At 41.8% G+C, this 27,631-nt stretch overlaps 1 protein-coding gene across 1 annotated transcript in view; it reads right to left on the bottom strand.

The window, feature by feature from the left end:
* The window catches only part of LOC126456445 (uncharacterized), a 34,101-nt gene extending 7,391 nt beyond the window's left edge, over positions 1 to 26,710 (bottom strand). Inside the window, exons 1-2 of the mRNA XM_050092195.1 lie at positions 26,686 to 26,710; positions 2,344 to 2,561 (exon numbers count right to left, since the gene is read on the bottom strand). Coding sequence (XP_049948152.1) covers positions 2,344 to 2,561; positions 26,686 to 26,710 — 243 coding nt within the window. The remainder of the gene's footprint in view (positions 1 to 2,343; positions 2,562 to 26,685) is intronic.
* Positions 26,711 to 27,631: the final 921 nt, after the last annotated feature.

The following is a 27,631-nucleotide window of genomic DNA, read 5'->3' as shown; positions in this document are numbered from 1 at the left end:
CGAGCGGTTTAAGGCGCTGCAGTCATGGACTGTGCGACTGGTCCCGGCGGAGGTTCGAGTCCTCCCTCGGGTATGGGTGTGTGTGGTTGTCCTTAGGATAATTTAGGTTAAGTAGTGTGTAAGCTTAGGGACTGATGACCTTAGCAGTTAAGTCCCATAAGATTTCACACACATTTGAACTCTTTTGGGATTACCATCGTGTGGTGGCAACAGATTATGACGTCTTTCTTCGTCCACAGATGAGGAAAAAAATGCCTAGCACGCATTTTTAGAATTATGCCGAGGGGGTTATCACGTTGGAACGTTTCCCGAACAGCCAAACTGCAAAACTCTGCAACCAACTTCTGCGCCACGTTGTCCATTGTTGGAAAGAACGTTTTGCATTGAAGGTTAAATACGTGCTCCAGTCATATTAATGTGACCGCTGGCTACGTTCGAGTCAACGTGCAGTAACCGCCGGCCTGGTTGGCCGATCGGTTGTAGGCGCTACAGTCTGGAACCGCGCGACCGCTATGGTCGCACGTTCGAATCCTGCCTCGGTTACGGATGTGTGTGATGTCCTTAGGTTAGTTAGGTTTAAGTAGTTCTAAGTTCTAGGGGACTGATGACCTCAGAAGTTAAGTCCCATAGTGTTCAGAGCCATTTTTCGCAGTAACCTCTCACAGGTAGCAGATGGCACCAATAGCAGTGTAGGGTACGCAAAGAGTGTCCGAGAGACGCGGAAAACAGTGCAGTCGTGCTTGTGATGCGGAAACGGAGCGATTTTTCTGACGTCCGAACGGGCATGATCATTGGCACTCGGGCCAAGAGTGGAAGCATTTCCGCAACGTTTAAGTCTGTAAACTATTTATGTGCTGCCATTGTTAAAGCATACCACGCATGGTACGATGGCGCTATCCAAAACCGGCGCCAAAGCATCTGTGGTGCACCAAGGGCAATAGGTGACATGGGTGAACGACAGCTGCAGAATTGTGCACAGGTGAATAGACGTGCAACTGTTGAACAGCTGACTACCCAAAAGAACCAAGAGAATACAACAGCGTCTCCTCAACGACCGTTCAGTGAACATTGCTGCGTATGGTCCTCTGCGGAAGGCACCTTTGTCACTCACCCGTGCTGACTGCTGTTACGTTGGCGACGAAGACTGGAATTTGCACACCCGTACCGCAACTGAACGTCCACCGTGTGCCGATAGGTGGCCTTTTCAAGCGATTTATGTCTTACGCTGCACAGTGGCATCTACCAACAGAATAATGCAACATATTATACAGCTTGCAATGTATGTGCGTAGTTCGAAGAGCACCAGCATGAGATTATCATATTTGCCTGGCCAGCAAACCCCAAAATTTAAACCTAGTCGAGAATCTGTGGGTCAATCTATTGAGCTGTTTGTGCCATGGATCCTCAACCGAGAACGTAAAGCAGCCGGCTACGCCCTGGCGTCAACACGGCTCCAAGCCCCTGTCGGTACCTTCCAGAACATCCTTGGCTCTTTTCCTGCGCTGTACTTTGCTGCAAAACGTCGTTATTCAGGCTTTTGACAGGAGGTCACATTGAAACTTCTTTATTTAAATGTGTGAGTCTGTACTTAAATTACTGAATGACTGAGACCCAAAATATCCTAGCGCAAATAATTAATTCAGAAGAATGGCCCTGATTAAAAATAAATCCGAACAATAACCTATACATTTCATTAAGCATTTACCTCACAAAAATCTTCGTTACGCGAACTACAGCAATACAACGAGCGTCAATACTGCCAGCTAAATAAAAAAATTCTAACTACTAAAGCCATTAACTACTAATAGGCATGTGGTTAGCAAAGGAAAGATTTTGTTGCGAAGCAAATAATGTATTTTTTACCTTAATAATGTGACATCCAGTTCAAACACGAATATAAATCGTCATTGACATCTAGTACAAAGGAATGTAATCATGAATAATATTCAATCTCCTAATCGAACATGTGCAGATCGTTAGCCCACGCTAAAACTTCAGACCTCTACCCTCCATAAATGCTAACTTCTCACATCTAACATCCATCACTGCTGGCGGTTCACGTCCAACTGTCCAACAGTACTTCCATCACTGCTGGCGACTAACTTCCAGCTGCCCAACACTACTGCCGATTAACTTCCAACAACAAGTCCGACCAGCTACAGAGTCTCTTACAAAGAAAGCGCAGCCAGAGATCCAATGCAAAGCGCTACACAGCGCTGCCAACACACAAGCAGCCCACTTACAACATTGATGTGACTGGACAATATGTGAGCCAACAACATCACCAAGTTCGTTGGTCGCTGCTTGGTTTTGTTTTTATTTCGCGGATTGCTCTGTACTCACCGCAATGTACTCCGGGATTTCTTCAAGAGCAAGGAGCGTCTCCTTGAAGTCCTCAGACTTGACGAAAGCGACGACCGCCTGCAACTCGGTGTCATTTGCCAGGTGATCTTGCACTATGGCACGGACCTGGTCCATAGGAATGATGTCGAAGAAGTCTTGGAAGTCATCTTCTAAGCTGCGCGTGTGATCGGCCGTTAGTGGGATAGGAATTGCTTTCCCTGAAATGTTGCGGAAGTTGAAATGTTAGGTAATGTCAGTATGATATATGCACGTACTGAACGCTTGTGCCTATATTATCAAAATGATGTCAACTATTTTTGATAGTTATTTGAGGTGCCCCATTAAGATTGGTCAATTTCATCTTATGATGTCCCAATGAATTGTTTTCGAGGCAATCTCTGCATACTTTATTAAGATATTTAATCCAGAAGTGAAAATCAAGATATTAAATAAATTTTTAAGTCTGTTGTCGAATATCTTGTACAACGAATTCCAGTGCGTTAGCAATTCCAACACTAGCGACGCAATGTGTTCATACTTTCGGGAGATTTGTTGTCATCTTCTTTACAATTTATTCAGAAGTAAATGAACATTAATTTAGTGAACTCAAAACAATAATGTCTCCTTTAGTGTTAACACTAATCATGTACATCTGTAAACTGACTCGTTCCACATCATTTCGAGAAAAGAACCGTTCAAACCATCTATGGAACATTTAACTAAGTAACTGACTCTACAGGCCATTTAATTATTTCATATTTCACAGAATAACATCCCACTGGGAAAGACAAAACCTCTGTATAAGAAGAGAAAAAGAAAACCCAGGACAACTTTATTCACTTGATAAAAAGCACAGAAAACACGTCTCCCATGTAAGATGTCGCTACATAAGTGGGTCTCTCCTTTACATTTGACAAAGATAGGGCAAGGAATCTGATGTGTCAGACGACACTGAAAATGTACCACGATTCAACTGGAGTGATCCACAGGAACCATAAAAGTCGATGACCGACAGCAGAAAACAGATTACCAATTCAGCGTGTCACTACGTTTTACTAAGAAAATGAGAACCATAAAACGATTTATTTCTGTAACGAACACAAGGCAAGTTTATAAGCGGAAATACAAGAGATACTGACAAATATCACTCCAGTGGTTTAAATATACAGACAAAATTTTGCGTAGGAGCGAACACAAGCCGGTAGTTCAACCTCAACAACAAGAAAAAGGAAACACAAATACTTTCAAAGTGATTGCTTTGAGTTGTATACTCTACCTGCAGTAAACCCGATGACGGCGAAAAGAATGAGGTACTTCATCTGAAAAACACATTAGGCATCGCTTTACCAATACTGAATTAGTTTCTGAATTTATACTTACAGTATGTTCAGTGCATGGCACAGTAAACCGAAACGTATCTCCACAAACACAGTAAATGTATATGCGCATTTCACTTACCTTGCACTCCCCCACGTCGTTGCGTGATGCTGAAATGCCTGCCGCTTGCCCTTAGTTGAGCTCAATTTATAATACCCATTTATCTTAAGAGTGATGCTCTTGCAACTTGCAGAAGTGGCGTGGAAATCGCCTTGGCTTTTCTGGATGGTTGAAGAGGGACAAGAGTCACTTCTGGAGAGCCTAATGGTACTCCTAGTGTGTAATCAAACGCTGTGGCCTGAGTAGTTCAGCTGAGATATCAGAGCCTGTGGCAGTCACGTATGTGCATTCCCAGGACGTTTATACTCAGTTTTCTGCTGACTAAATAGTTCTGTCCCCTCAGGCTTTCCAGAATCCTACACGGGGCGCCCGCTTTAAACTGAATATCGGTATATGAAGATGAAGATTAGACTACAGAGTCCTTTCGAAGGGGAATCACGAAAAACCTAAAAACGGCTGGCTGGATAGGAAGTTGTACCGTATCCTACCCACATGGAGGGAATGAAATGTTTTAAATTCTTAGGCAGTTTGTGGTCAACTACATGGACAGAAGGGCAATCCATTCTGTTTACGCAAGGCAAACTTGGGTAGCCGGCACTGACGCAGTGGAGTAAGATGTCTAAATCGCGAAAGATGTAAGACGAGTTTGTTCAATATCATTATTTACGAGGCATATTCCAAAACTAAGGTGCGGTGGTCAATATTTAACTGATGGTAGGCCCGAATGAATTTTCACGCATGCAGCACTGTCTACCGACTCTTTCGGAAACTGCTGCAGTATTGGTTTGATTAGGTAGTCGTTTGCCAGACGGTGAGAGCAGACCTCAATGCCAGAGACAATCGTAGATCCCGCCAGTTGTGAAGTGCGTGGTGTGATGAGATGTTTGCTGGCAAAAGGATCTTCAGTTGCTGAAATTCATCTTGAGTTACGCCTAATGTTTGGACCTTAAATAATGAGTGACAAACAAGTGTGAAAGTGCTGTCGAGAATTTCAAAATGGCAGCACCAATGTTCACGATGAACATCGGAGTGACAGGCCCAGTATTCAGATCGACGACATCTTTGGGCAAGTGAACCAAAAGCTTGGAAGTGATCAGCGATTTACGATTAATCATCTGGCTAATCAATTCAAAAATGTTCCTCGAACCTCAGTTTACAGGATTGTCACTGAACAGCTTGGATATCAAAAACTGTGTGCGAGGTGGTCTCCAAAAATGCTCACTGATCAGCAGAAAGAGCAAAGAATGCGTAGAGCACGACAGTTTCTGGAGCGCTATGGACAAGACGAAGGTCATTTGTTTTCCCACATTGTTACGGGCGACGAGACGGGGATATCGTACACCAGCGCAGAATCTAGACAACAGTCAATGCAGTGGCTCAGTTTCAGTTCATCCAAACCAAAAAAGTTTAACCAATCTCCGTTCTCGAATCGAAAAATGATGGCTACCGTTTTCTGGGAAGAAACGGGCGTCCTTTTGATTCATTTCATGGAATGTAGGTTGACAGTTACATGACGTATACGGTGAAACACTAACCAAACTGAGACGTGCGATCCAAAATCGACGGCAGGGGATAGTGTCGCCTGACATAATACTCCTTAATGACAACGCACGCTCTCACACCGCTGCCAGAATCAAGGAGCAGATTCACGTTTTTCGTTGGGAACTTTTTGAGCACCCTCCGTACAATCCCGACATTGCACAAAGCGACTGTTTCCTCTTCTTGCATTTGGAAAAGTGGCTGGGTGGACGACGATTTCAAAACGACGATGAAGTCAAGACTGACGTCACCAACTGGTTCAATACCCAGGCGGCCTGACTTAAATGCAGAGGTATTAAAGAAGCTGATGCAGCGTTACAGAAAATACGTAGACGTGAAAGGCGATAATGTGGAAAGTAAAGCAGATATGTAGTAAAATATTACTGTCAATAAAAATTATTTCTCATTAGCTTTTCTTTTTGTATGACCAAACGGACCTTAGCTTTGGAATGCGCCTCGTATATTTAATTCGTACACTGAAAAAGCAAACAGGAAAACAGCAGACTATAGGATATGGGAGATGACTGCCACTGGCCGAACATTAGCGTCATGCTCTTACATCACTTCGTCACTGCTGGCTACTCAAGTCTACTTAGCATAAACAGAACAGATTATTGTGAGCAGCTAGTGAGAAGACACCGCTGCATCGCACAGTGAATGTATCTTGTCTACTCGCAATTGCAAGCAAGGAGATATTTTACCAGCATTCAAAAACGATATACTAAGTGCTCACATGAATCCAAGTTTCTTGTGGGGTTTCGCTGCCACAGGTCTGATTTTTATTATCCGGCTGTCGTGACATTAAATTATAATTGAAAGAGTCCCGGCGGAGGTTCGAGTCCTCCCTCGGGCATGGGTGTGTGTGTTTGTTCTTAGGTTAAGTAGCGCGTAAGCTTAGGGACAGATGACCTTAGCAGTTAAGTCCCATAAAATTTCACACACATTTGAACATTTTATAATTGAAAGTTTCCTAGACATGCAGAGAGTTACGAAAATGGATAAAATTGCTCTAAATAGCAAAAATATGTATATTCCCTTGAAAAACGCAGACAAACATCTACAGACACTAAGAAACAACTAAGCAACATACGTGGAATGTTGCCAGTCGTCGAAGGACGTAAATGTAGTCAACACTATAGCAGAAGCCGAGTGGACGACCAAGCAAATGCATGTGAAAAGCAGCTTTATTTGAACCTGCTCCGGTTTAGAGAGGATTTGCGGTATAAACAAATGAATAAACGAACGCTATATATAAAATCAAAACAGAAATGTGTATGGACGTTTGCAGAAATTTTTCCAGGAGGGGCAAAACTAAAAACTCGCCGGTTTTGATATGACTGATTTGGTGATTTTCAAAACGTGTCATGCCCCAAGAACTAAATTTGACAAACAGTGCACAAAACTTACTGTATCTCAAAATACTGATAGTTATCTACTGAATAATTTTATGGAGTACGTTGGTGCATGAACAGTAAGCATACTTCAAAAGCACACGCAAAGTACATCTTTTTATCTTATTAGTATAAATATGGATGCCACCTTCATGATTCACCGATCTGAAATTAGATCCTCATGTAATTAAATCTAGGGTATCCAGAGAGATTTGAAATAAAGTTAGAAAATTTTCCCAAAAATAATTTATTCAGACTTCCATCATGTTGGATTGAGACGCAAAATAAAAAATCTGAAATAGGAAAAAAGTCAGAATGGTGGTGAAAATCTTGCTGGATATCAACAGAAATACCACACTAATACCCCATGAAACACGGTTGAGAAACTTCATCAACTTTCATGCCTGCCGGCCGATGTGGCCGAGCGGTTCTATGCACTACAGTCTGGAACCGCGCGACCGATACGGTCGCAGGTTCAAATCCTGCCTCGGGCATGGATGTGTGTGATGTCCTTAGGTTAGTTAGGTTTAAGTAGTTCTAAGTTCCAGGGGACTCATGACCTCAGAAGTTAAGTCCCATAGTGCTCAGAGCCATTTGAACCATTGTTTTGAACTTTCATGCCATCTGTAACAATTTATTTGCTTATAAAATTTAACAGCTGCTCACTCTAATGGATTTATTGAATTAACTTCATATAGTGTCGATGACCATATTGAAGTTGAACAAAATATGTTTTGAAAGCCACATTTTTAGAGTTAATTACGTAAAGCGTAGCGCAGGTCCTTTATAAGGCCAGATGAATGTGGGAAATCTCCCAAAATCGTCCAAAAATTGACCAGAAGACATATCTTTTAGCAGCCTATGACTACACTAAAGTAATCCTGGTCTCTCCAGTTTATAACGTTATTCTGTAGCATTCCAACTGGAATAAAGAATTCGTATCTCTGTGAATTCACGTGGCGTTATGTTGCACACATAGACTTTGAAAAGGTGCCGTTCCTGAAGCGCACCTTTCGAAATTTCACATTTTTCCGCTCTCTTCTAGTGCAGAAAATGATGTTTTCTTTTTTCAACAGATTTATTTGGGTTTAAGTGTAGATGTAAGAACCTACAACATAACATGGCTGTGTTGCTGGGAGATTACTGAACTGTCGTGTAAAAGTGAATGAAGAATCAGCTGTCCACTATGGGCATTCTTTTTCCACGGTCAAATGATGACTAGGGGATCCTTGACGGAACTGTGGACAGAAGTTTGGCGCCTATACGGCCGCATTGTTTATGTGTTAGAATTGGCGATGGAAACCGTGGAAACCGTGCGCCAACGCGTTTGACGGCTTCGTTCTTCAGCTCGGTAAGGGCTGAACGGGGAAGGGATTGGAAAAGAATGAAGGCTTTAATTTGCCACAGTTCTGTAAAGGTTCGTATCCACACAGCCTGCAAATCAGCGCCGAATCCTCAGCTCCACTAAGGAATCGGAATAATTTCCCATGAATAGAGTTCACCCAAGATATACAGCGGGTGCACAAGAACGTGGAAACACCAAAAAGAAACAACACTTATCACGACTAATACGGTGTAGGAAAACCGTTGACATTCAAACCAGCTTCCAGACATCTCGGAATGGATAAATGCATGCCCTGTATGGGTTTCAAGGAAATCTTACACCTTCATTCCCGGCAACGATGATGGATAGCAAACACGCACCCTCCTCTACAAAGCAGACTACAAAGGCTCAAAACTATTGAGATCTGATGACTGATGGCCAGAGGAAAGGCGAAAATTCATCCTCGTCCTAACAAAATCAGTCCTGGACAATGCGAGCTGTGTGAACAGAGGCCCTATCGCCTTGGCACACAGCACCATTACTGGGGAACAAATATTCTACCATTGGATGAACGAGCCAAAATGGTCACATAATTCTTGGCAGTAATGCTTCCTCACAGGGGAACAATCGGGCCCATGGGATACCACGATGTAGCTGCCCAAATTATCGCTGAACCCCAACCATGATTCACTCTTGGAAAAAATTTGGAAATTTGTGGTAAGTTCCTACAAGATCAGACTGCTGAGGTCATCGATCCCTAGGCTCACACACTACTTAATCTGTCTTAAACTAACTTAAGCTAAGGACAATACACACACCCATGCCCGAGGGAGGACTCGAACCTCCATTAGGGGGCGGGGGAGGGGGGGGGGGGAGCTGCGCGAACTGTGGCACGGTGCCAGACCACGCGCCTACCCCGCGCGGCATTTTTGGAACATAAACTCGTCCAGAAGTTCGAAATAGTGTGAGACAAGACGCATCCGACCAAATGTCATTCTTCCATTGCTCCATAGTTCACGTTTTAGGCTTCAGCAACACGTTTGCCTGCTACGGGCATTTCCATCACTGATGAGCGTTTTTGGAATTCTAGCGCGTCCTGCGATTCCCTGGAGCTCCCTTTTTGGTGGTGACAGGGTTCGCGACTATGACATTCATTCTGCAGCGACTTTTGCAGCTATCGCCCTCTCATTTTTCGTCACAATCCTCTTCAATGTCCGTCCGTCAACGACCTCTCAGCACACACTATCGTCTGTATTGTGACTTACTGGACAGTGTTTTTTCGATTTCCTTGCATTCGGTATAAATCTTCAATGCTGTGCCTCTTGAAACGCCTCGGCTACACTGGTTACAGAAGCACCCACTATAATAGCACAAACAGTTTTGCCACTTTCGAATTCACTTAGCTCTGACATAATTCACTAACAGGTACCAGCACTACTGTGGTAGGGAAGGTGAATTGTCGTCTTCGGTTTATTGGGAGAATTTTAGGAAAGCGTGATTCATCTGTAAACGAGACCAAATATAGGACACAAGTGCGACCTGTTCTTGAGTACTGATCGAGTGTTTGGGATAGGCACCTGGTTAGATTGAAAGAAGACATCGAAGCAATTCGGAAGCGAGCTGCTAAATTTGTTACCCGTGGGTTCGATCAGCATCCAAGTTTTACGGATATGCTTCGGGAGTCAGGTGGGAAAATCTAGAGGGTACAAGACATTCATTTCGAAGAAAACTACTGAGAAAGTCTATAGAACCGGCGTTTGAAGCTGCCTGCAGAACGATCTTACTGTCGCCAATACATATTTCGCATAGGGACCACGAAGATTAGATACGAGAAATTAGGGCTCATATGGAGGCATACAGACAGTTGTCGTTCTCCCGCTCTATCTGAGAGTGGAACAGGAAAGGAAACAACTAGTTGTGGTACAGGGTACCCTCCGCCACGCACCGTATGATGGCTTGCGGAGTGTGTATGTAGACGTAGAACACTACTGCGTCCACGACTGACACTTGCAACATATTGAGGACGTCGCACAGGTGCCGTTCGTGATCACATACAACAGCAGCCAGCAGTCTACCAATTGCATGTATCTTAAAGCATGTATTACTCCCGGTGTTTCCATAATTTTGTCCACCCCTAGTGGGGTGGTTGCTAAGGCTGCAGTATTTCTCGTTGCAGTCGGCAACGTTAAATCTGGAGTTTAGTGGATTCGCAGATAATGATTGCTGGAAACTCGAGAAAATTCTGTAATGAATGAAAAAGCTGTATACAGGTTTCAGCAGGGGGCAAGAGAGTATCGCATATCACCAGACATACCTTGAAAGATCACGTCCGCGATGTAGGCATAATGCAGCAGTTAGACATTTTTAAGCTGAACGTCAAAACGGAGGATTGTAAGCCTCAGTGACGAGAAAGCATCCAATGATTAGATCCTCCCACACTAACCAAACAAGTTCTGCAACATAGATCCGAAGGGCGTTGAGCCATAGGAAGTCCAAGAACTTACTGCGAAGATAGCCTTTGATATGAAACAGACTGACTGCCTGTAGAGGAAGAACAAGAAGAAGGACCAAAGTGATCGGTCATGAAATGAGAATACGCCTAATTTAATTTTGCAAGACATTGATACAACCTCAAACACTCTTCGAAATCGTAGTCAAAAATCATTTCAGTTCGATTTCGTGACTGACAGCGACTGGATGCCCTTCACAGGAGCAGTAGAAGGAAAGGGATCTTTCAATGTCGCCTCAGCAACGAGATCATTAGAGGCGGAGAACAAACTAAGCACGGACAAGGAAGCGAAAAGAAATCGATGTTCTTTACAAAGGAACCATCGCGGTATTTTCCATAACCGATCTAGAGAAATCGCGGAAAGACATACCTTGTTAATATAGCTTGACGCCAGGGTGAGGCAACCACCTACGTGACTTCGGTAATGTTTATTCTTCCCTTGCTGCTTATGCTATAACCCGTAGTAATCACACTGTCATGCTTCCTTTCGAAGATATACATACGTTTTGGCAAGATAGCAACGACCACATGCTGTCCATCAAGGTACCTGGTACTGCCCCACTATCTGAATGGCCAATGCACCGCGATATCCTTTGTTCTAGCAGGACTAGTTCAGCAAGATTGAAGTTTGGGAAGTAAGATCGATACCTTCAACCCCGCCTCAATAATTTTAACGCCCGGTATAAGATGTGGTACCTCTCCAAGAATCCTGTAAAAAGTCACGTGGTAATTGTAGAAAAAGCCACCTGAGATTTTCGTCCTCTAGATGTCTACCACACAGTCCCAAACCGTCCATTTCAGCTGATTAAAACAATAAAATACCTTAACACTCGATCAAGAGCTAAACTGGAACCCACATCTGTTGCCATCCCAAAAATATCCCACAATAGTCAAAATTTACTAGCTGGACACAGATGGGGATTAAAACCCTATACTATCATACTTACCTCCAATGTCCTAACCTCTTCCCCCAACCCCCCATCCACGTCTATGCATATGTTGCGTGGATCTCCGCTCCTTCCAAGTTTTACTTTTCTCACCAAATTCTTGAACGTCAAGCACTTTCGTCTCTCTTTCTGTACCCAATGATCCTCCCCTACCTGTATCTTGTTCTAGCTGATAAACATCTCAATCACCTGGAACATAGTCACCATCCTACGTCTTTCGCAAAACCGTGTCCCGACACAACACTGTAGGGATGTAAATGATGGATTAATATATTGTTAATTTTTTTATGAAGAATACTGCTGCTTTTAAGAATTTTTATATAATTCGTTGGTAAGCGGCTTTCCGTTATGTTTTCATCCCGTTTTGAATGCGAGCTGCAATATTTAAGTTCTCTCGGGCACAAAATACCTTTTATAAAGCTCCTGCATACCTCATCTAAGTAACCCTAGGGTGTTCATATATGGGTTTTATGAGTTGATGGAGAAGGGCAAATGTATCAGTTTCAGTTAGGTAATCCTGGTCTGTAAACGACTGAGTCAGAGCTATAGATGAAAATGTGAAAATTTCAAAGTTACTATTGCTTTTCTGATGATCATAAAAATTCAAATAGACATGTTTATGTTATGATTTTATTTAGCTCCACAACTGTCAAAAAATCCAGTGTTCAAAATAGGTGTTAAAATGACGTCTCTAATTTCTACGCAAGCGTTGCATAGATGTACAAAGTTCTTCTGTACTCATTGGAAAAGCTCTGTGTTAAAACAGTGTCACAGACAGCAAGAATTTTTACCGAGATACTCTTAAGTCTCGACAGGTAGCAGTAAAATACCACAAATTGTTACACAGTGCTGCACACTACACTGACTGAAAACGAAGCACGAAGTGAAATCAACAAGAGAAAAAGCTTACACTTTCTGTGAATGTAAGAGATTACCACAGTGCATCAAGAAACATTAATAATTTCCAAATTTTATGGTAATACTTGATGTCCCAGGGGGAATGATCAGTATTCAGGGATACCAACTTTGTTGATATTGTCAACCAAGAGATACGTGATCTGTTGCAAATTTTTATTTATCGTAGGCATTGAAAAACCCATGAAGTCAAAATCACACATGAAATATTCGTCATTTGGACGGATTACTAGTTTCGACTAATAATCTAGCCATCTTCAGAAAGATATAAAATAGGTTTTTTTTTCATGTTAGCAACATACAACTTACAGAACTGCACGTAATATCTTAGCTGTGTCCGAGAGTATGCACACGAATTAATTACAGAAAACGCACCATAAAACATCCTTGATTAGTGGTGGTGCCATTACGGCTTCACACATCGTAAAATATTTAGCAAAATAAGAACATCCACACATTACATAGTTAAAAACAATTTTTAATCGTTCGTGGCCAGTGTAACTGGACGATGGTCATAAAACTAAAAATATACATTAATATAGAGGAAAGGCGGTGAAAATAAAAGAACAATGTTCGCATAAGGAACCATCCACTAAAATGATAAAATGTAAGAAGTATCGTCTTACGAAAGGTACTGTATTGTGCCGCTAAAAATTAGAAACTGACACAATCAGTATTTACATTGTCTCGTAATAGTGATCATCATATACATGTTGCTGTAAGTGGTACATGTGAATAGTATGCCAGTAGATGCCCATCAGAACGTTTAAGAAACGCAACGTTAAGCCATATACACAGTACACACATTGTGTGGCCGGTAATGTAGCGATTTGGGGTCTGACGGCCACAAGGTTTCGACGTGCTAGATTGCGTTCGCAGCTGGTTCTGTGTAACTTACATAAATTCTACATGTTTTAATAACATTTTAAGAAACAAGTAAATGTATTTAAAATTAAGTGATGGACATCAATACAGTTCATCTTACAGTTAAACGAACAGGAGTTTAACGATGATAACTAGCATGTTAGGAATCTGCTGCCGTTGAATAAACCAAGCGATATAATTTTGTATAATGCTTAATAATATTTATACTTAACAATGGATTGCCGGCCTTAGCCACTGTTTAAATTTTTTAATTTTTAATACTTGTATACATATATTTAAAGTGTTGGTTCTTTCCAGTTTATAAAACTGATGTCTAAATATGATGTCAGCTGGTAAGAGTTTTATCTGTTGAAGTTATATTTCCCGATACTTCTGTGCAACAAGTCACAGTGAAAAGTAGCGTTTTGGAGATATCTTTAATGCGATACATCAGTTAAACTGCATATTTTTGTAATGACAAGGAAATAGCGATACCCATAAATACAGCAACCCAAACACGTAAATCAACGTGGCACCTCCTTGTTTTGTTTCCATCCGTCACTCGGGCTACACTGCACGTCGGGCTGTCATCACAGACTTCATTTTACGAAAGAGAAGAAACAATAATGAGTAAATATTGCGACAAATATTCTCATGTTCTCTCCTACCGCCAGAAACATGTTTCCATCACGTCACTGGATTGTGATTGGGCGATAGAAGCAAACCAAGTTGGTGCCGATCGATTTACGAGTTGGTGAAGTTGCAATGTCATATTTGGAGGTTTTCGTATTTAAACATATGCATTACGAAAATACGATGTTGAAATGATGCGCAGCTTTAAATATCTCTCGCTAAAAATTACCACTTTTAGAACGATTTGTCTGGCAAAGGCGTCGGGAAATATGGCGTCGGCGGATAAAAATGTTCCAAGTTTGCTATGGGAAAAGGAATTTTTAATAATGAAACTAGCAAACGGTTGAAAAAGATTAGGAGAAATATTTCAGGCGGAGGTGAAAGAAACAGTGAAACCCATTGAATTGCACCTTCAAACTGGGCCGTGAACGCTCAAGACCACAGATACATATTCGTACAAGTCTGTGTTCACAGTAGTAAGTTCCTGTTTCAACAATAGGATGATATTGATGACGAACTCCGTTAATGATCACATGGCTATAAGACTGTCGTGTATACCTGGAATGGCAGGTTTCAACAGTGTAGATATTCTAAAGGGACACAAATCCCTTCAAAATTTGATGAAATAGTAACTTTCAATACCAGTAGTTTCTGTGATCAAATATAGACTCTGGATGACAGTTTTTACACTACATAAAAGAATTGACGGCATATTGTCTCCGAAAAAAAAACCTGAAGCTATAAGAAAGTTTCCTTTTGAAAAGCTTCCAAAATGTTTCTATGCAAAATATTTGTTGCTAAATTGGTTAGATTTAATAAGTTTGTGGACACTTCTTCATAATGTAACTAAATGAGTTGTATCACGTTAATAAATATAATTTAATTGATAGGTATATGTTACTTAGCAACATAAGGTGTCAAAACAATAAAATATAACAAAAATAAAGAACATAGTATTGAGAAATAAACCGTCAGAACATAACATCAAGTCGGCATAAAATAACGCTGAATTGAGAAAAAAGTAACACCGAAAATGAACGAAAAACACAACGATTTTTTTCTGTCGTACTTATGGGACTTTAACTTGGGCGTCGAATATGAAGTTCATGTTGGTTTCTTCCGGAAATATGATTAGCCTCTAATAGAGCCACCGTAATCACATGTGAAACGTATTCCACAGTCCAACAGCAAACTGACATCAGCGAAAGACAGGGAGATCTGTGTGCCAGACTTACAACCATTCTCAAAACAAAAGTGTTGGCAACATCCCTCGCTTCACATGGAAAAACCATAGAGTAAATATCTCTGGAGTGAGCATTGAGTTCTGCGCATGTTGTCAACATTAAACCAGGATTGTCACGTGTTTTCGGGACTTCGCTGTGCATGTGTGCTTTCTGCAGCGTTTGAAGTTTATGATATCAGGAGTTTTTGTTGTGCTTCATCGTTTGTTGATAGTGTAATAGCGATAGTGAATTACTGTTGTTGCTACGGATGCAAAGAAAAATGTGTGAAAGGAGTGATAGTAACTTTTCATTGGTACGTACCATGTAGCTCTAATTATAGTTATCATAGTAAGAGACACTGTATATGTTTAAAAATTTCGAGACGCATTATAATTAAGGCTTGATTCTGTAGACCTATTTTTCTATGATTTCATGACTATATAATCGATATTACAGCTCGTACAAAAGCTTACAAAAAATCGCTTCCTCGCGTAAATTTGTTAGTGGAATAGGAAAGGGAATGGTTAGTTGTATCAGCAAATACTATCCTCCATGCATTTATCAGTGACTTGTCGATTATATATTTAGATTACTCAGTCTACTATTTATTTAATGAACTGGGACCAAGTACGTAAAATGCGTTAAATAAATACTTAAAAGTGTCAACAGTAAGAAAAATTGTGCTTTAGGTCGCAAAAACGAGAAAATAAATACGCAGAAATAGCAGGAAGAAGGACGAATTAGCAGGGATATAATCGCAAATGTGTGGCAAATTCGATGTTTTTCGGACACTTGCAAAAGTACTAGCGTACTGTCAAGTCGTTTTGCAAGACTATCACTGCAAAAATGTACGTCAGGCTCTGTAATACTATAAAGTGCCGTAACATACCGAAAACTACCAAAAATAGAGTGCATCTGAACTGTGACACCTATCGCAAAGAAGCAGAATGTAATATCACTTGCCCTTAAAAGTTACGTAGCTGGTTTATTCCCGGTATCAAATGGATACTGTTAAAATGTCTGCGCAACATATATAAATAATCGACGACACGTACGAAAAGAATCCGTCTGTACTAGGGAGTAGTGACATTCTAAATATACAGGGCGCTATACGGACAAACACACGACCTCCCGAGATCACGTGACCAGGCCGGCAATGTATGTTGACAACACAAAATCTGTTCTGCGCGTGTGAATGCTCACTCCAGAGATATTTACTCTATGGGAAAAACAGAGGATTGAGCAATATGCCATGACGGGAAAAGACAGAGGATCTCATCTTTTGTATGTCGTGCATCGAATTTAACAGGAAATATCTAGGATGTAGGAGTAATAGTCTTACCTAATTTTCTAGTTTCGGAGGCGCTTATTTCTACGTTTTTCGCCTTCGCGAGAGGGAAGAGAAATTTTAGAGTTTACCTTACCATGGACATTGACGTCATTAGACGCTAAGGCACGGAAGGAGGACTTGTTGAAGAAACCAATCCGAAATTGTTTTACTTAATGTGATTTAGAGAAGGCCCAGAAAACCTATATCTACATACACACTCCACAAGCCACCGTAAGGTGCATGGCGAAGGGTACCGCGTACCGCGGTAATCATTTCGTTTCCTATTCTATTCACAAAGAGAGCGACGGAGTAACGACTGCCTAAAAGCCTCCTGTTTCTCGCATCTTATCTTCGTGGTCCTTACGCGAAATGTACGTTGGCGGCAGCAGAATCGTTCTGCAGTCGGCTTCAAGTGGCGATTCTCTAAATTTCCACAACTGTGTCCCGCGAAATGAGCGTCGTCTTCCCTCCAGGGATACCATTTGAGTTCCCGAAGCATCTCTGTGATACTTGCGTGCTGATAAAACCTACCGCTAACAAATCTAACAGCAAGTCTCTTAACTGGTTCGATGCCTTCCTTTAATCCGAACCGGTTAGGATCCCAAGCACTGGAACAGTACTCAAGAATTGGTCGCATTAGTGTTACATACGCCGTCTCCTTTATGAATGAGCTACACTTTCCCAAAATTCTCCGAATAAAACTAAGTCAAGTAGAGGCCTTCCCTACTAACAACCTAATGTACTTACTCCATTTCACATCGCTTTGAAAAGTTATGCCTATATATTTAATTCATGTGGCAGTGTGCTGTATTCGAACATCACAGGATTGATTTCCCTGCTCATCCGCAATAACTCACATTTTTCTATATTTACAGCAAGCTGCCATTACTCACACCAACTATAAATCCTAAATCTGGGTAAAGGAGTCGAAGATTTTTGTCTCACTCAGTTCTCCTGAAAGTGGGGCGGCTTCTTATCGACCTTGCCATCTCGCTCTACTGCCGTCTTCACATCGCCGTAACGGTCGAAGAAGTGACTTCTGATACTGTCTACATCAGTGAACGAACTTCAGTCACGGTCTTCCGCTCAGCCCTATGGGCACCAGTTTGGTCTACAGACTCCAGTACAGACAAATTCTCTTAACTACCCGATCTGATAACAACCTGGAATAGGTTGACACATCTGTAGAGTATCCACTATGAGCAGTTACTTGGAAATTATCCAATGGAGTCTATATGTCACTCCCACAGACAGTACACAGACTAAACTGAAATAGGACTTCGTGTCAGAACGACATAGTGATATTTTCAATATGTTCTTAATCTGTCTATAAAGTAAATGATGTCCCATAAAGAACACAACTTCTGAAATGTTCGCCATTTCTGTTCTAGTAGGTTGGCAGTACAGAACGTTGCTCGATATTTATCTGTTGTCTTTGTTGCTATCGATAGAGTGCTTCGGTAAGGTACAGCGTGTTGTCATATCGAAAACTTATTACAAATGTGGTGAACGTTGTGCAGAAACTGTTCGCAAACTCCGTGGAATGTCTGGTCAATTTAGTGCACCGAGTAAGGCGATTGTGATGAGACTGATTGCTAAATTTGAGAAAATTAGTTCGTTTGTGGACGTTAAACCGCCAGGTTGTCGTCGTGTTACTCGTTCTGCGGAAAATATCGCCATCGTGAGTGATAATGTTGCATTAAGTCCGGTGAAATCTATTCGTCGACGTTCTCAACATACAGAGATCCTCAGAATCACATGCAACGAATTACGTAAGGAGGTTTGTAGCTGAAGCCAAACGCCGAGCATTTGCCTATTGGATGTTTGCAGAACTACGAGCGGACAATAATTTCATCATGAAAGTAATGTTCACTGATGGGTCGCACTTTCTGCTGAATAGCTTCGTGAACAATAACTGGCCGCACTTTTTCGAAGAAGGCGCCGTAAACGTACTAACGGTGAATACCACCACAATATTTAAGGAGCGTTTTTTTGGTCTGAAATGGGTTGTGTGAATGATGAAGAGATTTTGTTTCAACAAGATGGCGCAATCTTTTACACAACTATTGCAACGATGGACTTGTTACGAGAAATGATTCTCTGGCCAGGTGACGTAAATTGGCCACCCAGATCTTTTGATTTGACACTATGTGATTTATTCCTGTGAGGGTGTTTGAAACTCGCGTGTACGTCAACAAACCACAAGCACCTGCAGAATTCAGAGCCAGTATTCAGTATGTAATTTAAGAACTAGCGAGGCAAGTACATCGAAAAGTTTTGGAAAATTTCCTCGAAAGTACGGAAGTGTACCTATGAGTCGTGGAGGACATTTGAGTTATATCGTACTTCATACACAATCACAGATGGCATACCTTGCAATAATATGTAAACTGCTTAATTTCATCAATAAATTTGTATGTTATTGTGCACTCAAAAGTTGCCTTCTTTATGAGACAGCCTTTAATAATGAGACTCTGAGAAAGAACACTGTGGCAATTCCGAGAGGGGAAATCCAAGGAGAAGTGTTACCTTATTTGTCTCTTTGTAGGTAGGAGATATTTGAAGTTTGGTGTGCCAATACATTCAGAGACTGATAGCGCCTACTCTAGCGGCTCGCCATTTTGAGATTCGAGCTGTGAACGTAAACACTTGTCGGTGGCAAGAGGACTGACTCAGACCAAGTCTGCAGATGTGCCAAGAGGCACGTGGTTAAACCGCTCGTGAGGCGTACTCCTCGGTTGTCATGAAAAAAAGCTGGATTACGAATACTAAGGAAGAGTATTCGGATATCTACGAGAAAAAGTGTGCTGACGTAGACATTCCGCCTATTGAGTATATGTGACAAGTCGAACTTCCATCGATTCTCCAACCAGGCCATCGAGCGACATGATTATTAAGCAAAGTCGATCGCGACCATTAGCAACAGACTCTTAGATCCTCAACTATATTGATAATATGTATTTTCAATTATTTATAACAACAGCACTACATTTCTAAACTGCTTGCTGACTCCATAGACACCGTAAAATCCTTCTGAAACTGTGTTTTAGGATTCATTTAAAAAGACCATATTTTGAATATTGAAAGCAAATAAATTCAGCACCCCTATTTTGTAATGCTTACTAGTTACAGACCGAGGATCTACCGTATAACGATTAAGGATCATAATAGGATAACAGTTTTCGTGCATGGTGACTTATTCTTTTGGCTAATACCAAAGCTGTGTCAAAGATTAAGGAGAGAATTTAGGATGCAATACCAGAATTCAGTTAAACGACCGCCTTGTAAAGTATTGCTCATTCAGCCTATGATCGACAGCTAAAGAACATGTTTTACACAAACAACTGTAACACAATCACATAATGTAAATTATTATTTTAATAAAATATCGATCACAATATTAAATTCTCCATAATATCAGATATACTGCGGATTCGCAAATTCTGAGGCTAGTTTTGGAATAAATAGGAAAATTCCTTTACGATGAGATCCTTTACGATGAGATATTTTAATCAACTATTTCAACGTCGTTTTAAATATCGTAGGAATTATATTTATTTTATTTCACTAAGATGGCAGAACAATTTGCGCGATAAATAGGTGACGCATATTGTTGCTACCATATTAATACACATATTACTGTAATATACAAGGGACAAACTATTTTTTGTAAAAACTAATATCAATTAAAACAGCACTTGCCATCAGCCATCTTACTTCTACTATGAAGTACACATTAACACTTAGCTTTCGTGACCTCAACATCCCCTAAACTGGTGGGGAGAGGCATGCGTATATATAAATTTTTAAATGATGACACCGACATTTCAGGACGAGTTGACGTTCGTACGGGTCGCGTGACAGACATTAGGTATATTTTTTGTAATTGTCTATCAAAGTTAGGTTGGTACCACTGGAAAAACACGGCCGATAACTGTTAATTATAATTGAGAACGTGAACCGTGATCACATAATGAATATTATTTATAAAACCATGTTCTGACTTATTACTTGGTACGCTTTCGTGGCAGCACAGGTGAACTCCGGGACCAAACTCTTAAGAAATGACTGCGGTCAGATTAATTAATTCGTCATGTTATCAAATCTCAAAGCTGGATTTGTAGCTTAATCTATGGAGACTCAGAATTTAGTTGTTTATAGGTCTCGAGTTCAGGAAATGCCAGAAGTTGTATTTTAGTGATGTGTAGATGGCAGGTACTGCTGCTGCGCCCTGAGCAGTTCGGCGTGCGAATTATGATTTTTTCAGTTTTATTCCTGCGCATGGCGGGCGGTAGAGGGCAGCCTGGCGGGTGGGCTAGTCGAGTAAACTGCTGGAAGATCGTGTTGACATTATAACAAAACACTTCGGGCAGGTGGGAGTCTCCAGCACCGGTCAATGGTCGAGTGCGTGGAATAGCTAACATAGTGTGACCAGGACAGAAGTAATATTTTGTAACTCGTGTACTTGTGTGCTACCGAGACACTCACACGTTGTAAATTTAACCAGCCCTAGCAGTTCATGATCGGGGCAGAGCGAGCTAGGAAAAGCTGACAGGACAAGTACAATGAAACAAACTTATTCGCACTTTCCAGTAGGACTACATCAGAAGCGCATTAGTAAGGGTAATAAATATTCGAGCGTATGGGCTCAAAGCATTCACTCGTACCGCCGTTTTGTCTAGATTTTCAACCAGTGAGAATGACGAGCTTTTGATTTCAGTGATCCACGACACGCCCTTGGTGATGAACATTGGCTGGTAAGCTGCCACTGATTAACTCATCGAACTCCGGCACAAGACGTGGCATACATACGGCGCGGTGGCTACAGGACTTGTAGAAAGTTCCGTCGATGCTGGGAGCCCAGGTCCAGCCAGTCCCCGCCCTCTGACCCATTTCAGCTAACAGACTGCAAGCTTTCTATGATCTGGCTCGGGAGGCGCGGCCTCCTAGCCATCTAGACGTCTTCGGACGCTGTCGTGGTCTACCCGCTGGAGGGGGGGGGGGGGGGGGGGGGGAGGGGGGGAGGGTGACTTGAACACTGCTGCAGGGCATCTAGCATCGCCTAATGCACCCAGGATCACAACATGGGGATAACTAGGGTGAACAGATGCAATTGTTTAAAAAGGAGGACAAACAGCTTCAAAAAGGAGGAAAAAGGAAGAAAAAAGAGGACACATCAAACGGGTCAACTGCAGATGAGGATACCACCCGTCAGCTTTGGACAATTCACGTGACTGCCGGGAATTACCGGTAAAACTAGTAGTTAATTGTTACTGATGGTCAAGTGGTGGTTAACTGAGCAATATAAAAAAATTAAGAACATTGATTGTGGTGACAGTGTGGCGTCAATTGTTTTGTTATGTCAACAACACGGAATTCTTTACAAAGCGAAAAACCATTCACCTCCCTTCATTCGACGCTCCGCTACCAACGTCTACAACTGAAGCAGCAGCTGACGACATGTAAACTGCACCTTAACCTTCCAAATACAAATAAATTGAATGACTATGAAACAATGAAATAAAACCATGACAGTTAATCTGTCTAGTTATTTCTTACCTTTATTGGCCACTGGTACGTATGTTCCAGCTCCACAAATCTTACACTCCGCTTCAAATTCATTTCTCCCTTTCTTGAAAGCTGGATATTTGCAGGAAAGGACATCAGAAAATGTACACTTTCGTATAGGCATAGCCAAATATTTTACGTAACTCACTCGGTTAAAAATTACACTCACAAATCACACTTGCACTACAGGAAGCCAAGCCAATACAAAGCGAAGATACGAAACGAAAATTTTAAATAATCGATATTTGCATTTGCTTATACGTCAATCAACGATAACATCGACGATCCTTAAGAAAAGAGTAATAGAACGGGACGAATTGTAAATTTAACTGTATTACGCTCACTTTCGCGAAAAAGCCGGACACTGTAAAAATCCGCCGGGACCCCGGACAAAGAGCTAAAAAGGAGGACATGTCCGGATTAATCCGGACGTCTGGTCACCCTAGGGATAATTAGTATTGTGGGGATGCTTAACTGGCACGACTTCGGAGGAGCTGGGCGGCCTGCGCTCGTCTTTACCGCTGGCGGCCCACTAATACGATATGCACGTCAGAGAGAGAGCAAGTGATGTTGCTATTGAGCAATCTTTGGTCTTGTTGTAGTATAGTCTTTGCCTCTGCACAGTCTGATACATTCTTAGTTAAAGTGTGGTGGGTGATGTACGTATTCCGTGCGGTTAAAGGCGCTGCAGTCTGGAACCGCAGGACTGCTACGGTCGCAGGTTCGAATCCTGCCTCGGGCATGGATGTTTGTGATGTCCTTAGGTTAGTTAGGTTTAACTAGTTCTAAGTTCTAGGGGCCTAATGACCTCAGCAGTTGAGTCCCATAGTGCTCAGAGCCATTTGAACCATTTTGATGTACGTATTCAGTAGCGCTATGTTGACTTCTGATTGTATCTGTTAGAAGAAGAAAGAGTTATCGTAAAGGAGAGCAAGGATGAATGTGATGTTTATGTATTGGAAGGCGAAAAGAATGTAAATTTTGAATAATGTCATAAGAAGAAATTTGAGCTAAGACCGCAGCACTGTGCAGCTAGATTGTCGGAATGGTTAATGTCATCTAGTTAACTTGCTCAGAGCTGAGAGAAACACATCCCAACTGCCCTGAGTCATGCGCTATCAACTCATTAAGCCGTTTGGTTTTTAAAGAAATTCTCTGTTAACATCGTACCGTTCTCAAATCATTGTTCACTTTGACAAGCATAGTACTGTTCAGACCAATGTTACCTGTGAAGATTACGCGAAATTTTACTCTGTCTTTTTGAATACATAATGTATTCTAAAATGCTTGTCTTCTATATCATTTCACAGGAATCCCCATCCTACCGCTTAAATAAGGTTTAACATTACGCATTACCACATTGCATTATGTGGTAAGCAACAGTTTGAATACTGTTCGGAAATTTTATTTAAAAGTAGAAATGTAGCTTAGTCACTGCCTGCTTGCTGTCTGCTGTGATACTTTCGAGAAAAAAAAAATGGTTCAAATCGCTTTGAGCACTATGGGACTTAACATCTGAGGTCATCAGTCCCCTAGAACTTAGAACTACTTAAACCTAACTAACCTAAGGACATCACACACATCCATGCCCGAGGCAGGATTCGAACATGCGATAGTAGCTGTCGCGCGGTTCCAGACTGAAGCACCTAGAGCCGCTCGGCCACTCCGGCCGATACTTCCGAGAAGTCTGCAACAAAGTTGTCAAGAGGCGAGTTAAGTGGAAATTCTGATTAGGAACAGATAATTGTTTTGCTTCAGTTGCGCATTTAATACAAAGACAAGTTTTCAGACTAGTTACAGTTCAATTGAAATTAGGCTCTGTTTAGTAAAGTATAGCATACGAGTTTAAGTTGGGTAACAGTTTGTGAGTATATACATTTTATAATAAGTAGACTTTTCATAGAGTGGAAGGTAAATTTGGGCAAAATTTCATACGGAAACACATAGTAGGGAACGGACAGCGTGGCCCAGGACAATAGGCGTCGCCGGGCGTGATTGGGGCGTTAGCGCGCTCCGCAATCGGCTGCGTCTGCACGCACACAGCGCGGCCCTGAGATGGGCGGATAGGCGCTTCAGTCCGGAACCGCCCTGCTGCTATGGTCGCACGTTCGAATCCTGCCTCGGGCATGGATGTGTGTGATGTCCTTAGGTTAGTTAGGTTTAAGTAGTTCTAAGCTCTAGGGGGCTGATGACCTCAGATGTTAAGTCCCATAGTGCTTAGAGCCATTTGAACCATTATTTTTAGCCGGCCGGGGTGGCCGAGCGGTTCTAGGCGCTACAGTCTGGAACCGCGCGACTGCTACGGTCGCAGGTTCGAATCCTGCCTCGGGCATGGGTGTGTGTGATGTCCTAGGTTAGTTAGGTTTAAGTAGTTCTAAGCTCTAGGGGACTGATGACCTCAGATGTTAAGTCCCATAGTGCTTAGAGCCATTTGAACCATTATTTTTAGCCGGCCGGGGTGGCCGAGCGGTTCTAGGCGCTACAGTCTGGAACCGCGCGACTGCTACGGTCGCAGGTTCGAATCCTGCCTCGGGCATGAATGTGTGTGACGTCCTTAGGTTAGTTAGGTTTAAGTAGTTCTAAGCTCTAGGGGACTGATGACCTCAGATGTTAAGTCCCATAGTGCTCACAGCCATTTGAACCATTATTTTTAGCCGGCCGGGGTGGCCGAGCGGTTCTAGGCGCTATAGTCTGGAACCGCGCGACTGCTACGGTCGCAGGTTCGAATCCTGCCTCGGGCATGAATGTGTGTGATGTCCTTAGGTTAGTTAGGTTTAAGCAGTTCTAAGCTCTAGGGGACTGATGACCTCAGATGTTAAGTCCCATAGTGCTTAGAGCCATTTGAACCATTATTTTTAGCCGGCTGAGGTGGCCGAGCGGTTCTAGGCGCTACAGTCTGGAACCGCGCGACTGCTACGGTCGCAGGTTCGAATCCTGCCTCGGGCATGGATGTGTGTGATGACCTTAGGTTAGTTTGGTTTAAGTAGTTCTAAGTTCTAGGGGAACTGATGACCTCAGATGTTAAGTCCCATAGTGCTAAGAGCCATTTGAACCATTAGTTTTAGCCGGCCGGGGTGGCCGAACGGTTCTGGGCGCTACAGTCTGGAACCGCGCGACCGCTACGGTCGCAGGTTCGAATCCTGCCTCGGGCATGGATGTGTGTGATGTCCTTAGGTTAGTTAGGTTTTAGTAGTTTTAAGTTCTAGGGGACTGATGACCTTAGAAGTTAAGTCCCATAGTGCTCAGAGCCATTTGAACCAACCATTATTTTTATGGACCGGAGAGCTGTATATGGCGGTATGAAGAAACATCTGTCAATGCCCCAGGACGAATCTGCACCATCTCTCACCATTTCTCTCGCCCATCCTGATACATAGCAACCCATAACAGACTGGGTCATTACACTGCAATTAATTACCTAGTAATTCGCATATTCCCGGGGTCATAATTGCAACCTCTATTTATGATGGGGAATGTGCCATTTTGACAATTTCAGAACACTTTTTCAGTGAAAAATATAGAAAAATACCGATACGACTGTCTAATGTGGGGCTCGCATATAGGAAGAACGAGGTTCAAATTCGTATGCAAATTTGGACCATAATTTTGACAATGTGCAGTTGTGACCTGAAAGTTCAACTTAGGTATCCAATAAATAGGTTTTGGAAAATTACGAGGAAAAGAGAAGTTTTATGGAATCTCGGTCTGGATCACCAATATTATTGAGGTAAAAGTTGAAGGAGAAAGAGCAAGTAGATGATCCTGAGGCCAACACGTATAACTAATGGGTTTCTGTAAAACTGCAACGTTTACGTACTGGCTGTGTGTCACTTGCTCCATCCAATGCAGCTGCCTAATGCCTGCGCGCTAAGTACTTTGCAGCAGAGTGACAACCAGTGCCCTCCTATAGAACCAACTGATGTTGTATGGCCTGATACAAAAAGCTTCGCAAACAGTAAAAATAGTGAAATCATGTGGTTAAACGGTATCTTCAACAACTGCATGCTCAACCATCGCGAAGGAGACTATTTCAAAGACTTCAGGCTATATATGGATGTAGAGTACTCTAATCAGACCCGTTACGGTAAACAAAATGTGTACCTCAAAAGCTATGAGCACTTCGCCCTCCATAATGCGAAACAAATCTCATGTATTGCAACCTCTTTGCTTTCCATATTTTGGGAGGAGGTAGTATGGACCAAAACGAGAAAAAATAGTTTAGCTAACATGCGCTTTAAATGCATACCTTAAAAGCGGCGAGCTATTCTTTGTAGAAGAGATACGAGATCTTATGCTGTACCATTTAGAGCCTAAGTTTACCGAACATCTTTTCCTCGATTTGGTCCATACTACAATTTCTCAACATACTAAAAGCAAAGAGCTTTCTGTATGATAGATTTATTTCATGGTATCGAAGCTCTCATAGCTCTTGAGAGACGCATTTTAGAGGCCATGTTTAGCAGACTTCTTGTCTTCGAATGGTCATATCCCTGAATATTGACCATCCCTTCTGGGACATCTCACAAATATAAAAAAGTTTCATAAATAAAATTAAAAAATGCTGATGGGGTTGCTGGCCGAGCGGACAGCTCAGCAGGATGCCAGGAGATGAAGCCAGTGCGGCCTCAACCGCTTGCCCAGCCAACGGCTGCCCGCGCTGACCGTCTGTGCCGTCGGTGTAATGCATCGTCCTAAACATTTCTCAGTGCGTCACGACAGAATGCGTAAGTCAGTAAGCATACAAATTTTACGTGTTGCTTTCTTTTCAACAACACTGATTAATAAATAAATATACTATACGAATGTCCACATCCTGTATCGTTTTCTCATTTGTTACAAAACATACACACAAGATCAGAAATATTTTTTAAAACTCGTAGTTATAGATTGTTTTCTATGTATACAACTACACGATTGTCTATGTATTGTTTTGATTTTCTCGTCGTTACTATTTTAGTATGTTTTGTGATGACATAAGGTGTTCTTGTAAATACTAATGCCCATACTGACGTATGTTTAGAATTGTGCGACAGTGGGATACATAATTTGTTTTACACTCTTGTGTATGTAAATAATGAAAAGCAATAAGAAAATCGCGAGCTGCTGAAACGAGGGAGGTGGAGGGGGAGGAGGGCACGTCTGCCCAATGTGTTTTGAAATCATGTTTGAAAACACACGATATTTTACGCGAAATGGAGATAAGTGATATTACGTAATTCAGAAAGAAAATGAATAAACCTAAGGAGTCGAAGAATTATCACGAAATGAAGTTATAATTTGCGTTATACAGTTCAGTCATTCCACTCACACCGAAGAATAACGCAACTCCTGCAAATGTATTTCAGCTTAACAGTATCATCTACACAATCCAAAGAAATTAACGCACAACAGCAATGTTAATAATTAAATCGCGCTTCACTATTTTTTTAATGATACACTAATTCCTTTCATTCATTTATACGGCATTTGTGAATTGCAACATAAAAATGTTGAAAGTAAAGGTATCTCTGGCGCCAGCCACAGGTTAAAAACAGCAAACTTTGGCGCAATGCACGAAGCACGCCAACAGTGTCAAATTACACACAACAAAAAAGTTTTGCATCATCCC

This window comes from Schistocerca serialis, chromosome 2 (genome assembly GCF_023864345.2).
Source record: "Schistocerca serialis cubense isolate TAMUIC-IGC-003099 chromosome 2, iqSchSeri2.2, whole genome shotgun sequence".
Lineage (NCBI taxonomy): Eukaryota > Metazoa > Arthropoda > Insecta > Orthoptera > Acrididae > Schistocerca > Schistocerca serialis.
The sequence above is the reverse complement of the archived record's forward strand: the minus strand, read 5'-3'. Positions and strand labels throughout refer to the sequence as shown.